The 15,499-nt window shown below is 44.5% G+C and overlaps 1 protein-coding gene across 1 annotated transcript; it reads left to right on the plus strand.

Moving 5' to 3' along the window:
- The first annotated feature begins 1,103 nt into the window (after window positions 1-1,103).
- LOC105015156 (proteinase-activated receptor 2-like) lies at window positions 1,104-7,228 on the plus strand. Its single transcript, XM_013137179.4, has 2 exons — window positions 1,104-1,424; window positions 5,875-7,228. The coding sequence occupies exons 1-2, from the start codon at window positions 1,277-1,279 to the stop codon at window positions 6,957-6,959; spliced, it is 1,233 nt and encodes a 410-aa protein (XP_012992633.3). The 5' UTR covers window positions 1,104-1,276; the 3' UTR covers window positions 6,960-7,228.
- The last annotated feature ends 8,271 nt before the right edge of the window (window positions 7,229-15,499 follow it).

Here is a 15,499-nt window from a genome sequence, read left to right on the forward strand (position 1 = left end):
GGAGAGCTGGTTTGGATGTACAGCCCACGTAGGAAGGGACGGTGCCCCAAGTTGGACTGTCATTGGGTGGGGCCTTGTCAGGTGGAGGAGCGGCTGGGCGAAGTAGTGTACAGAGTCCAGCCGCCAGGAAAAAGAAAGAAGGTCGCACTCCACAGAGACAGATTGGCCCCGTACAGAGGAGACTGGCTCCCTTCCCAAACGCGGAGGAGCGACGGCACAATCACTACACGCAGACACACACACCAGCCCTGTCAAAGCCCCATTCCCCCTGCACATACTTCCCCAGAGACAGGGATTGACCCCACTGTTCACACCCCTCCGTCCCCCTTCCCACCACACATACCTTTCACTGCACAGCGGCGTAGCCCCCCCCCCCTCCAGGCAGAGGCGCCTGCGTCCCCTTCTTGTCCATGGCCGCGGAGACAGAGACGTCGGCCAGGCCATCTCAGAGACTTGTGAAACCTTGTTGAGGGGGAGCTGTGTAATGAGCTGAGTTAATGTGTCCCTGTTATTATGAGTTCTTCAGTTATGCAAATGTTTACATGTGTTTGTGTTATGCACTAATGTTACCAGCAGAGGTCAATGTGGTTTTATTGAGACCTATTGGGAGGGGTTGTCTCGCGATGGGGGGGAAGGGGGGACGACAACCCGAGTATTGGATGTTGAAGTTGAGGAAGTGTGGGGCGCTCTTGCGTTGTTGTGCGACTGAATGTACGCCTTGGTCTCGGCCAACAGTGACTGGATTTAAGCTGTGTTCCCTTGTTGCAAGCCAGTCATCGCTTCCTTATTCAACGCTGCAGCACTGGGGTGAGTGTTACAATACCAAACTATCGCTTTAAGGAATGTAACCTTATGTCACTTGTATACTAAAGTGTGCCGACTGAAGGAGACACTGCCCTGTTTTGTATTCAGTCACTTGTGAGTGTATATACCCCCCTTGCTCATCTTCACATTTTGCTTCCTTCACTAGTAATCTAACACTGGTATTTCAGTGGATATTTCCCCCAACAGACCAACACAGCTTACTCCCCATTTTATTGCTGGCAGCTCAGCACCCTGCACCCCACTGCTGACCTGTCCCTAACGTTAAGCAGGCCCAGTCCCTGGACAGGAGACCAGATGCTTATCGAAATGTCAAATGTGTGCCTACTTTCACACACATTCCAATGTATTCACTAATTCCTTCTTTGTCCAATCACATCAGACATTTTGACATTAGATTTATCCTATCATAGCAGACCCTCCTACCTACGACGTGTTTTATAGCCTACCTACAATGTCGATTTCGCATAGATTAAACACTTCATCTCAAGCATTGCAGATATTATTATTATCGTTGTCAGTTAATATGACTTTTGACCAACATTGGATGAAACTAATCGCTTTATTGGCCTGCGTCGAACTCTGTCTTTCGAATGAGAATGGTAAGAAAAAGCTTTTTCCATCATATCTCTTTCTATCATACAATTATTTTTTGTTTGAACAGGTGACCCGGTATCGAAGATGTTGTCATCTTCAATACCAGTTTTTCAATACAAAATTGGCAGTTTGATTCAGATACGCACTATATTCCAAAATGAAAACATTGTGATGTAGGCTACTACTTGGCAAGATTTACAGTACTGCCTGGACCTCAGGACATCAATAAGTAAAGAAAGTCATCATAGCACATAACACTGATCTTACCAAAGTGGTAAATTGATTAACTAGAGTCTTATTAGTAAATATGTCTTGTTACATGTGCAGACTGCAGAATCTATGTACACCGCTCGAAAATATTAAAGGAACAGTTAAATCGCACATCGGTTCTCGATTAACAAAAAAAAAGATCAAAATCTTCACTGTACATTCTTTAATTTGTTGAGAACAAAATGGTAATGGAAATCAAAATCACCACCTGATTGATGGATTCAAACTTCCACTGAAATTCTAAGTAAACAGTTGAAATCACAGGCTGCTGTTCCGTCTTGCGTGAATTTCATAACGGCAACTTATAATGTGACTCACTAGTGTGTATGGCTCCTGTATACACTCCCGACAATGTCTGGGCATGCTCCTGATGAGACGACAGATGATGTCCTGGGGGATCTCCACCCAGATCTAGATCAGAGCATCAGTGAGCTCCTAGACAGTCTGTGGAACTACTTGGCGACATCAGATGCACCAGTACAGAACGTCCCTGAGGTTCTCAATTGGATTCAGGTCTGGGGAACATGATGACTCATCGTCATCCAGAAATTGCCTACACACTCTGGCCACATGAGCCTGGGCATTGTCCAGCAACAGGAGGAACCCAGGGCCCACTGCACCAGCATAAGGTCTGACAATGGGTCTGAAGATTTCATCGTGGTACCTAACAGAAGTCATGGTACTGTTGGCTAGCACGTTGAGGTCTGTGCATCCCTCCAAGGATATGCCTCCCCAAACCATCACTGACCCACCACCAGACCGGTCATACTGGATGATGTTACAGGCAGCATAACGTTCACCACGGTGTCTCCAGACTGTCGTGCTCAGTGTGAACCTATCTGTGAAGAGAACTAAGTGCCAATGGTGGACCTGCCAATTCTGGTGTTCTCTGTGGAATGCCAATTGAGCTGCACGGTGCTGGGCTGCGAGCACAGGTCCCACTAGAGGACATCAGGCCCTGATGCCACCCTCATGGAGTCTGTTTCTGACAGGTTGTTCAGAAACATGCACACCAGTAGCCCAATGGATGTCATTTTTAGGGCTCTGGCTGTGCTCCTCCTCTTCCTCCTCTCACAAAGGAGCAGATACCGGTCCTGCTGATGGGTTGATGCCCCTCTATGGTCCTGTCCAGCACTCCCTGTGTAAAGGCCTGTCTCCTGGTATCTCCTCCATGCTCTTGAGACTATACTGGGAGGAGACCCAGCAAACCATCTTGCAACGACAGGTATGGATGTGCCATCCTGGAGGAGCTGGACTACCTGTGCAACCTGAATGGGCTGCAGGAACCGCCTCATGCTACCAGAGGTGTTCCCTTAATGTTTTTGAGCAGTGTACATACAGTAAGTGCCGAGTATAAGTAATAGTTGAGACATGCACCTAGCTGTCAACTAAATACATCTCACACACATTGAATTTCAACCTCATCATTACATTTGTAATGTGTTGGAGTTTACCCCGGTGAACGAGAGGGTCGTTTCCCTGCGCCTACGGGTCGGGGATAGGTCTCTCACTGTTGTTTGTGCCTACGGGCCGAACGGCAGTGCAGAGTACCCGACCTTCTTGGAGTCTCTGGGAGGGGTGCTGGAAAGTGCTCCGACTGGGGACTCTATCGTTCTACTGGGGGACTTCAACGCCCACGTGGGCAACGACAGTGACACCTGGAGGGGCGTGATTGGGAGGAACGGCCCCCCTGATCTGAACCCGAGCAGTGTTCAGTTATTGGACTTCTGTGCTAGTCACAGTTTGTCCATAACGAACACCATGTTCAAGCATAAGGGTGTCCATCAGTGCACGTGGCACCAGGACACCCTAGGCCGCAGGTCGATGATCGACTTTGTTGTCGTTTCATCTGACCTGCGGCCACATGTCTTGGACACTCGGGTGAAGAGAGGGGCGGAGCTGTCAACTGATCACCACCTGGTTGTGAGTTGGATCCGATGGCGGGGGAGGAAGCTGGACAGACTCGGCAGGCCCAAGTGTACTGTAAGGGTCTGCTGGGAACGTCTGGCCGAGTCTCCTGTCAGAGAGATCTTTAACTCCCACCTCCGGCAGAGCTTTGACTGGATCCCGAGGGAGGCTGGAGATATTGAGTCCGAGTGGACCATGTTCTCCACCGCCATTGTCGAAGCGGCCGCTCGGAGCTGTGGCCGTAAGGTCTCCGGTGCCTGTCGAGGCGGCAATCCCCGAACCCGGTGGTGGACACCTGAAGTAAGGGATGCCGTCAAGCTGAAGAAGGAGTCCTATCAGGCCTGGTTGGCTTGTGGGACTCCAGAGGCAGCTGACGGGTACCGACAGGCCAAGCGGACTGCAGCCCGGGTGGTTGTGGAGGCAAAAACTCGGGCCTGGGAGGAGTTCGGTGAGGCCATGGAGAAGGACTATCGGCTGGCCTCGAAGAGATTCTGGCAAACCATCCGGCGCCTCAGGAGAGGGAAACAGTGCCCTACCAACGCTGTTTACAGTAGAGGTGGGCAGCTGTTGACCTCAACTGGGGATGTCGTCGGGCGGTGGAAGGAGTACTTCGAGGATCTCCTCAATCCCGCCGTCACGTCTTCCATTGAGGAAGCAGAGGATGAGGGCTCAGAGGTGGACTCGTCCATCACCCGGGCTGAAGTCACCGAGGTGGTTAAGAAACTCCTCGGTGGCAAGGCACCGGGGGTGGATGAGATCCGCCCTGAGTACCTCAAGTCTCTGGATGTTGTGGGGCTGTCTTGGCTGACACGCCTGTGCAACATCGCGTGGCAGTCGGGGACAGTGCCTCTGGGATGGCAGACCGGGGTGGTGGTCCCTCTTTATAAGAAGGGGGACCGGAGGGTGTGTTCCAACTATAGGGGGATCACACTTCTCAGCCTCCCCGGGAAAGTCTATGCCAGGGTTCTGGAGAGGAGAATACGGCCGATAGTAGAACCTCGGATTCAGGAGGAACAGTGTGGTTTTCTTCCAGGCCGTGGAACACTGGACCAGCTCTATACCCTCTACGGGGTGATGGAGGGTTCATGGGAGTTTGCCCAACCAGTCCACATGTGTTTTGTGGATTTGGAGAAGGCATTCGACTGTGTCCCTCGCGGCATCCTGTGGAGAGTGCTTCGGGAATATGGGGTCCTGGGTCCTTTGCTAAGGGCTGTCAGGTCCCTGTACGACCGAAGCAGGAGCTTGGTCCGCATTGCCGGCAGTAAGTCAGACTTGTTCCCTGTGCATGTTGGACTCCGGCAGGGCTGCCCTTTGTCACCGGTTCTGTTCGTAATTTTTATGGACAGAATTTCTAGGCGCAGCCAGGGGCCGGAGGGTGTCAGGTTTGGGGACCACACGATTTCGTCTCTGCTCTTTGCGGATGATGTTGTCGTGTTGGCCCCTTCAAGCCAGGACCTTCAGCATGCACTTGGACGGTTTGCAGCCGAGTGTGAAGCGGTGGGGATGAAAATCAGTACCTCCAAATCCGAGGCCATGGTCCTCAGTCGGAAAAGGGTGGCTTGCCCACTTCAGGTTGGTGGAGAGTGCCTGCCTCAAGTGGAGGAGTTTAAGTATCTAGGGGTCCGGTTCACGAGTGAGGGAAGGATGGAACGGGAGATTGACAGACGGATCGGTGCAGCTTCTGCAGTAATGCGGTCGATGTATCGGTCTGTCGTGGTGAAGAAAGAGCTGAGCCGCAAGGCGAAGCTCTCGATTTACCGGTCAATCTACGTTCCTACTCTCACCTATGGTCATGAGCTTTGGGTCATGACCGAAAGGACAAGATCCCGGATACAGGCGGCCGAAATGAGCTTTCTCCGCAGGGTGGCTGGGCGATCCCTTAGAGATAGGGTGAGAAGCTCGGTCACCCGGGAGGAGCTCAGAGTAGAGCCGCTGCTCCTCCACATCGAGAGGGGGTCAGCTGAGGTGGCTTGGGCATCTGTTTCGGATGCCTCCGGAACGCCTTCCTGGGAAGGTGTTCCGGTCCCGTCCCACCGGGAAGAGACCCCGGGGAAGACCTAGGACACGCTGGAGGGACTATGTCTCCCGGCTGGCCTGGGAACGCCTCGGTGTCCCCCCGGAAGAGCTGGAGGAAGTGTCTGGGGAGAGGGAAGTCTGGGCATCCCTGCTTAGACTGCTGCCCCCGCGACCCGGCCCCGGATAAGCGGAAGATGATGCTATGCTATGCATTACATTTGTCATATATCCCCCTTTTCTACACTTTTCTTTCTTTCTTAGGCCGTGGTGATGAAGACTTCTCGCACCGTGGCTTAACAGGGAACGAGACAGCGGAGGGGGTGGAACTCTCCGAGACAGCTCAGATGATCCTGCGCAGTCGTCTGACTACAGTGTTCCTTCCCATCGTCTACATAGTGGTGTTTGCTGTGGGACTGCCCACCAACGCAATGGCCATCTGGGTCTTCTTGTTCAGGACCAAGAAGAAGCATCCTGCCGCCATTTACATGGCTAACCTGGCTCTGTCCGACCTGCTGTTTGTCATCTGGACCCCCCTGAAGATTGCTTACCACTTCAACAGTAACAACTGGATATATGGAGAGGGGCTGTGTAAAGTCCTGGTAGGCTTCTTCTATGGGAACATGTACTGTTCCATTTTCTTCATCACTTGTATCAGTGTTCAGCGGTGCTGGGCCATTGTCCACCCCCTCTCTCAGAATAGGAGAAACAACCAGTTAGCCGTTGGTGTCTGCTGTGCCATATGGGTCGGGGTCTGGCTGCTGACCACCCCTCTGTACCTCTATGACCAGACGGTCAGGGTGAGCAACCTCAACCTCTACATCATCACCTGCCACGACGTTACCCGACCCAGCCAGAATAACATGGCATCCGGCTACTTCCTGACCATGGGAATTGTGGGCTTTGTATTTCCAGCCATTGTGTGTGTGGTGGCCTATGTTCTGATGCTCAAGGCCCTGAGGGAGACCATGACTGACCCCAGCATCACCAACAATCGGCACAGGGCAGTGGTGCTCATCATTACTGTACTGGTCATGTTCCTGGTCTGTTTCACCCCCAGTAACATTATGCTGCTCGTACACTACTCTCCCCTGCCGACAGGCTTAGAAAACAATGGCTACGGCTTCTACATCACGACTCTGTGTCTGGCCTCCCTCAACAGCTGTCTGGATCCATTTGTATACTACTTCATCTCAGAGGAGTTCAGGGATCATGTGAAGAACTCACTGAGATGTCGCAGCGATAGGACTGTGAAACGAAAGAAGGCCTCCTTCAACGCTCTGAAGTTCTCAAAGAAGAGCAGCACTTATACCTCAGAGTCTGGCAACACACAGAGCAGCTCCTGTTAGGGGGTTGTTGGCTGGAAAGGAAGTACTGATGTTTTCGAAGAACTGAACAGGTGCCAGAAATACTGCATATTGCTTTCTACAGACATTTTGTTTTTATTGGTATTGGAGAGGAAGCCATTTTAAATGATGTGCTCATTGCATCATAATTATTAACATTTAATTAAGGTTAAATGTTCTTGACCAATATAAATAATACCTAAACCATGAATGTATGATCTTTATATTCTTGTATGTGCACATCTGACTGACAAGAAATGTATTTACTGTACATATTTTTTTGTAGTTTAAACCTTTTAAACTGCAATTGAGATGGAAATCTTGCTTTCTCAATAAAGATGTATTTTTTTCAAATGTTATTGCATGCTATGGTCAGCTAAGTGGCATTTATTATTTGTTCCCCTTTGTTGTCATGAGTTTCCTGATAACAAAGACAAAATAGGAAGCTAATGTTTATATTTAATGTTCAGTAAAGGATTTTATTTTCTGTACTGTAGACTATACCCTGAGAGATGCTGATACACCAACTAAAATCGCAAATTCCTGAATTTAATTCAATAAAATAGATCCCCCAGAGCAATTTTAATGTTTATTGTTTACATATTAAAATCATGCAACAAAAAATACTTTGTTTGGGAAATGATAGTGTTGATAAAAATATATAGCTCCCACTAATGTTTGAGCCCAACGTATGATTCATTGTTTGGGTTGTTTATTTTCTAGCAATAAAATATATACAAAATAACTGATTTAAAACGGGTAAAAATACACATTAAGAATAGCAAACACAATTTACAGGAAAATGTTTACCCAACTGTTTAAAATCTGGAATGGTGGTCTTCAAATTCAGGCCATCCTGAAAGTATTTCCAGGACAGAGGGGCGTGTTAGTTAAAACAGTAACCAATGCCTCCCTTCTGGAGGACAATGAATCCCAAACAACAGTAGTGTACAAATTACAGTGGTGTGTGTGTACACTCACACCAGTAATAATGTGCAGCGCAGCATGTTAGACCGGATCCAGACTATTTAAATCAGATGCCAAAGCTGGCATGTATAGTATGTCTTCATAGTCCAGTACTGACAAAAGTGGCCTGCCCTTAAAAACGATGTTTCATTGTCGAGGTGGCAGACATTCTTAGTTTATGTGAGGAAAAATTATATACATATACATGTAAATGAGTGTGTAGGGTTGCTTGGGGTTAAACGCCTCCCTGGGTCAAATGCCCCCACTGTAATTTTCCACCATACCACAAAATGAAGGCAAATTTTATGTCCACACATTCCTTGGTTGCCACCATTCTTGTTCATCTAGAAAACGTTGTTGAATCATCTCAACTGAGCAAGACGATTTTGACATGAGTTGATCTTATTTTTAATAATTTAGAAAACTTTGTCAAGTGATGTGATGAAGTTGGACCTTCAAACAGATTTTTGATATTTCAATAGCAAGGCCTTAGGCTAAGTAATCTACTTGTTCTGAGAAAAAAAAATTACCCCTGAGAATATTATGTTGAAATATAACAAAATTATAAAACATTTGCTGAAGTTCAAGATATAACCTAATATAAGTAGTTTGAATGTCGAATGTCTCCAGCCTGGGAATGGATGCAACAAGACTTAATGAATTTGGGAGGGGAGAAAAACTGGGTAAAAAATGGTAAACAAATGTGATAGTAATAAAAGTGAGAATGTATAGGTATTATATGAATGTATTTATGAGAGAAAGAGAAACTGTTTGTTTGTTTTTTGAACCTATATTCTTGCTTTGTTTTTACTCCTCACTTTCAAAGGAAAAAAATACTTCCCCTCCCACACACACGCCCATATACACTCTGCATACACAAATAAAATGTTTCCTTCTTTCACAGATTGTCCCCTTCCCATGTCCAGCTAGGAAAGATCTAAAAATGGCAGCGATGGATTTTGATGGTTAACATGCAACATCTAAGCAGAGATGGGCAAAGATACATCAAAATGTATTTTAAAATAAAATACCAAATACATTAATACTGAAAATACTTTTACAAGGGAGCATGAAATAACTTCTCAAAACCCTCCATCTATCAGCTTGTTTGATCCATCCCTGTGATCACCCAGATCAAGGTTTGTTTTTAAGTAACCAACAGTTTAATGTTTTACTAACAGTTTGGTAATGACTCATACTTGCATCCTAATTTAGTTACTTGATGTTTGGTAATAAAGGCCCTACTTTGCATCAGCAATACTGACTCAATGAAAAATAAATCATTCATAAGAAGACAACAGATGACACCTTTATTCATAGCAACTAATGTCTAAGTAATGAATCATTTCATTGTGAATCATAAATACACTGCTCAAATAAATTAAGGGAACACTTAAATCACACATCAAGTCTCGATTAAGGAAAAGTATTAAAGATCTAAATCTTTACTGTACATTGTGTAATTCATTGAGAACAAAGTGAACTGAACTTGACTTGAATGTAAAAACGGTCAATGGAAACCAAATACACCAACCCATTGAGGGCTGTATTCAAACTCACACATAAAATCAAAGTAAACAATAGAAATCACAGGCTGTTTCAACTTGCGTGAATTTCATCACAGCAACTCAATGTGACTCAACAGTGTGTTGGCCCCTACATGCCTGTATGCACTCTCAAAAAACGTCTGGACATGCTCCTGATGAGACGGCAGATGGTGTCCCCACCCAAGACACCATTGTGCCACATGGAGGATGGAGGATATGCACATGAAGGATATACCTTCCCAGACCATCACTGACCCACCGGCAAAACGGTCATGCTGGATGATGTTGAAACACTATTATAATTTTTTTGACAAAAACCTAAGATTAAAAGATTTCGCCTAGGCTACTATAACACCAAAACATAACAAAAATGTATGGAAAGCTGTCAACCTACATGTTTCTCACCTTAGCCTTCTTCTTCAGGTATGGATCAATTTTATGTTCTGATCTCAACAAGTTTGGGCAAATTACTGAGTAGGCACCAATCAGAGGCAGCATTTTTATGTTGTCATCATGTACTCTTATCAAAAAGTATTTTACAGTATTTTTTTGATACAAAATACAAAGCCATTTTCATCAAGCCTATCAAATTACAAAATACTATTTTGTATTTGAAATATGTTTTTTAAATACATGTATCATAAATACTGCCCATGCCTGCATCTAAGCACATCAGAGGAAGTGTACTGCTCTTCTGTGTTAAGATGAGTTTGTGCCGTTTTAAGATTTCTATTTCTGAAATTGTGAATTTGGCAATGATTTTGTTTGCTTATTCCCACTCTCTTAACTTCTATTCTATGTGACAGTCTTCATGAATGTCTGACTTCCTCTATTATGAGGAGAGTTCAGGTCAGATTTTCTGATGCAGTTCAGAGAATCATTTCAGCAGTAATGTAGTGGTTAACGGACTCTTGCACTGACTGGAAGTCATCACGTGATCTCTGGGAAAGTGAAGACCAAAGCTGTTTGGAATGAGATCCTAGGAGACAAAGACACCTCCTACATAAACACACAGGCACACACAGAGACAGAGAGGCACGAACACAGAGAGACACAGAGACCCACAGTATAGCATGGCATGAGCTTCAATATAAGTGGAATTGTCATTACAAAAGGCAGTCACACAGGTGTTCATCTAGGGCGTATCTGTGCCCAGATGGGTAAAGCCGAGTAAAAAGTACCCAATTCAAGTCAATTGCGGCCTATGGTGTATCTACCAACAATTGGCTAAAGGTTGTGAATACTTATGTAATCAATTCCTCACTGTTCAGACTCAATCAGTCAGACTAAATACATTTGTCAGGCCCTACTCTATGGATTTTGCATTACTGGGAAAATAGGTATCAATCTGTTTGACACAGATACTGTAGCTTGAGAAATAACAAAAAAGGTAGGAGAGTGGATCACTAAACCAGTTTGACCACTATTTACCTCAAGTAATACAATACCTCTCATCAAAGCGTTGATCATGCTGTTGTTTTGTCATGGTGTAAATTTGCGACTCCAAATTGCTACTGATAAAATGCAATTTTGCGTGCTGTCCTTATGTCTGTCTACATCACAGGCATCAAATCGATTTCACAGAGGCCAAAGTGTATGCTGGTTTTTGGGTTTCCCTTTCAATTGGTGCCCAATTGAAGCCTAAACAACCAGGTGAGGGAAGAGCAAACACCAGCAGACACACGGCCCTCTGTGGAACTGGTTGGACAACTATGTCCATATCATAACCCATCTGCCACTATTGGGCTCTATTCACAATGTTGACAAGAGCAAAATGCTTTTGTCTGGTACAGTTTGAACCTTCTCAGGTACTGCAAAGCATGTTTATAACAATGAATAAATCAGTGATCTTACACTGTGGGACAGTACATTGCTGTGTTATGCACTCTATGAAAAAAATGTAGAACTTGACTTTATACAAATAAAAATGTCAGATGTTGACATTGTTCAAGCCAACCCATCGATTTTTCTAAACATTTCCAGAGGCTTGTTTTCCATTGGAAAGTAAACTGACCTTGTAGAACCTGCCCCATTGAATGTTCTTGTTTAGCTGTGACATTGATTTGTTTAGCTGTGACATTGCTTGTAGGAGGCAGAACACAGGTGTAGAGAGTACAGAGGACTTAAACAAAGATATCTAAGATGTAGCAAATCTAAAACAAGAAAATAACAAGGTCACAAAAGGAACGGAATGCAAACAATGACCAACAAGACACACTTGGGAAGGAGTATTAAGTAGGGACAGTGATGAGGAATGGAGGTGAGGGCAATAACATCAAACAGGTGTCCATGCTCCAAATGAGGTAGAGAGGATCTCACTGGCCCTGCAGGCTTGCCATGCCAGGTCATGACATTAGTTTCAGGAATCCTGCATTAATTAATAGGATCAATGTCTCTAAATGGTTTAACTATTGGAAAATGTGGTATGCAAAACAAACAACAACAAAAAAATTGAATAAAACATGGATTTTATTCATTTTGGGTTTCATTGAATTTCATACCCTAGGCTAGAAATTCAGTCTGTTGCCCACTTTCCCATCTCAGATTTTAAAAATTATGAAATAAATACATTTTACAGACCTGCTCCGGAATCAGTTGGCATTCTTGTGATTCATCTCGAAAATCTGGTTCCTCTTTGCGGACAGTATGAGTGGAGTGGGGTGCGGTAATACAAATGCAAGCAGCTTCAATCCATTCCCTAATCTTTCTAATTATTTCCCTCAACTTTAATTAATTCCATACATTTTTAAATGAATTTTCTCAGATCTCACATGTTGAGTACATATTTGAGGATTAATGGCATAACAACTAATCTCCCTCTCTCATCTCTCTCTCTCATCTTCATCCGCTAATCCGGTATAAGGTCGCAGGGGCAGCAGCTCCAGCAGGGGACCCCAAACTTCCCTTTCCCGAGCCACATTTGCCAGCTCTGACTGGGGGATCCCCAGGCGTTCCCAGGCCAGTGTCGAAATATAATCTCTCCACCTAGTCCTGGGACTAACCCGAGGTCTCCAGGGAGACGTCCTGGGGGCATCCTTACCAGATGCCCGAACCACCTCAACTGGCTCCTTTCGAGGTAAAGGAGCAGCGGCACTACTCAACTAACAACTAATCCATGCAATTTAAACTATATAATATTTGGTTTTACTTTTTTAATGTGTAGGGCTGACGGTTAGTGCTTAATTTTTTTCTAGATTTTGTAAATTGGGAAACTCTGAATCACTGAAATCACAAACAATGTATCATGGCAGGCAATCTTCAGAAGATCAAATTTGAACCCATGTGGCTTGCCGCCAGAGATATGAACGCGGCCGAGGTTGAATAGATTCTATAGATTGTGCTATCTCGCATACGTTGTCAATGACTTCTTCTGTGGCATACACTATCCTTGGGCGTAGGGGATGGTAGATAATAGCATGGATAGTGTAGCGGCCCCTTGGATTTATTGATCAAGGCAAAGAGAGTTTCAAACGGGTGTCGATTTATTTCTACCTCTCAACGAGCACCATGCACCATAAGCACCATGAACACTGTGAAAACTACAGAATAAAACAGAAGAAATACAAAATGCTTCTATGTAGTTTCACAATTAATTTGCATATAAATCATGTTCACATATTAATCATGTTTACACCCAATACAAATCATTTTAACTAATAACCGATATGAAATATGTTTTCAAGCTATTATGACAAATATCACATGCTTCTTTTAAATGAAATACAATATATTATAATTGTTCACAGAAAGAATATATTGCTTTTATCTTGATGACATGTACAATTAACCCATAAACAAATGAAGTAATGACATTTTCTATTCCTTAAACAAATCCCTTCTGATAATACACACATTTTTCCTTCATACCTCATTCCGTTCACCATGGGCCGCCATCAGCTAGCATGTTCTCTAGCTCGACACACCTTTACAGTTCGGAGCTCTTAGGAATAACGGGTACGATCAATACAAAATAATAAAGTAAATCACAATGTAAACTCTTTCTTTACAGGATTCAAATGGATGAACATGATAAATAACTACTATGTTTACATGTTTTTACCGTTTCTCCGACGATGCGTGAGCATCACATTGTGAAGAGAGTGTAGCAGGAAGTTTAGCATCATAAAAAACATAAGAAAAACACTGTAGAACTACAATGTCTTGTTAACACAAATATAATACCGTGTAGGAGAATATTAATGCAATTTAATCAGACATTTACAGATAGCAAGGACATTGGTTGCTATCTGGGACAGTGAGACCCCTTACAAGGAGAGGGCGACCCACATCAAATAGATCACATACCCTGTGTAGATGTATTGATTGTATGAGTTAGTGAACTGTTGTAAGCTGTTGTAACCAATGTAGATGTATTGATTGTATAAGTTAGTGAACTGTTATAAGCTGTTGTAACCAATGAAGCAGAATATTAATTGTTTGTAATATGAGCTAAAATGAAAGGTGCAAGTAGGAGAATAGGACACCCTGTTCAAGCGGTTGCCGGGGAGAGAAAGATTGAGTATGTCTGTTTTGTGAGAAACAGGTCACAGGTCAGAGACACACACACATAGTCGGATAGACAACACAGACATCACAAGGGGGGCAAGGGGGTACTTGCAGTTATCCTATAAGGAATAGAACTAGGATTGGGCCAAGGACACACTTGCTTTGTAAGTAAACGCCTATATCTTTGTTGGCGTAGTAGAAGTATAAAAATTATGTTTTGACTGTTGATCCTTAGACATTGTGCGGCGACACTTGTCTCCAGAAGCTTCTGTAATAAATGGATATACGATACGGTAATTGACCTGACTCCTGGTGTTTTATTCTCCTTTCCAACAAACCAACTCGGGGAAGTGTTAGACTTCAACACCTGCATTAGCCACTGGGACTGCCTGCAATTACACCTGCCAATTAGAAAATCTTTGCCACCGGCTTCAACATTGTTGCAACCAACACACACATTAACAAAGAACCTGCTCTCAAACGTAATGTTAGCTGAAAGAAGCAACAACACTTCCCAATCCTTATCTTCCCAATATTATACATCTTCCCACATTACTCTTCGCTTTTATAGTCTCTCCAAGTAGCAGACAGAGCATTTCCCAGATGCAGTCTGTTCCGAATCTAAAGCTGCCACGCGTGTCAGTAGGCCAACTGCACTGGGAAAATGTGCAGTAACTCCACTAGGAATGCGCTCCTCACTGGACAAATTCCACAGTATGCGTCACAGTGGGACAAGGCGTCAACTGTGAAATAGTTCGCTAACCAACAAACCTGAGACCAAACGTACACAACCCAGATAGCAAAAAATATCCGCACAGCTTCTTTTTGCCGCCGGCCCTAAACTGTCGCCTATAGGTGCGTCTGGCTTGCGGGGATGAAACGTTTGCCGCCGAATACGTCACTCCCCTTTTTTGCGAGATGACGCCGGCAATCAGCCGGCAGTAGGACTGCTTCATTTTCTCTGGCGGTAGCCTCGGTGTAATGGACCGCGGTCGTCCGGCGGCAAGCCGCTTTGAAGTACAAGGCTACTCTCAAAATCAATCGGCCATGTTGGTTTTGGACACACATTCGCATCAGTTCGTCGCTCATTCGCGAGTTACTACAGCCTGCAGTTTGCTAGCTAGCAAAGTCATCGACTACCATTTTTAAGTAAGTACATGTTTCCTTTTTGTGTAAAGCAATGTTATGTTTACATTGTTTTTAGTTTATATATTTATAATCTGCAGTCTTGTTCTTGCCTAACTAGTCAAGCTAAAGTAGCCTTGTTTATGCAATGTTGCTAGTACATGTAGAAATGTAACTAGCTACAGTAGGTAGCCAAAGCTTTATATCTAGAAAGACTAAGTTTAACTTTTGGTGTTTTCTTACAAAAAGTTCGATGTATATAGGTTTTTTAAATGATTTTGTTTGCCTGAACAAGTATGCTGCTAGTCCAGTAGTTAGAGTGGCTAGCAAATGCTGTTTTGCCTTTGTTACAGTACACACTGTGGCTAGCACGTTTTGTGCTGTGTTGCTTCTGTTCTG

This window comes from Esox lucius, chromosome 14 (assembly GCF_011004845.1).
Source record: "Esox lucius isolate fEsoLuc1 chromosome 14, fEsoLuc1.pri, whole genome shotgun sequence".
NCBI classification, from domain to species: Eukaryota; Metazoa; Chordata; class Actinopteri; order Esociformes; family Esocidae; genus Esox; species Esox lucius.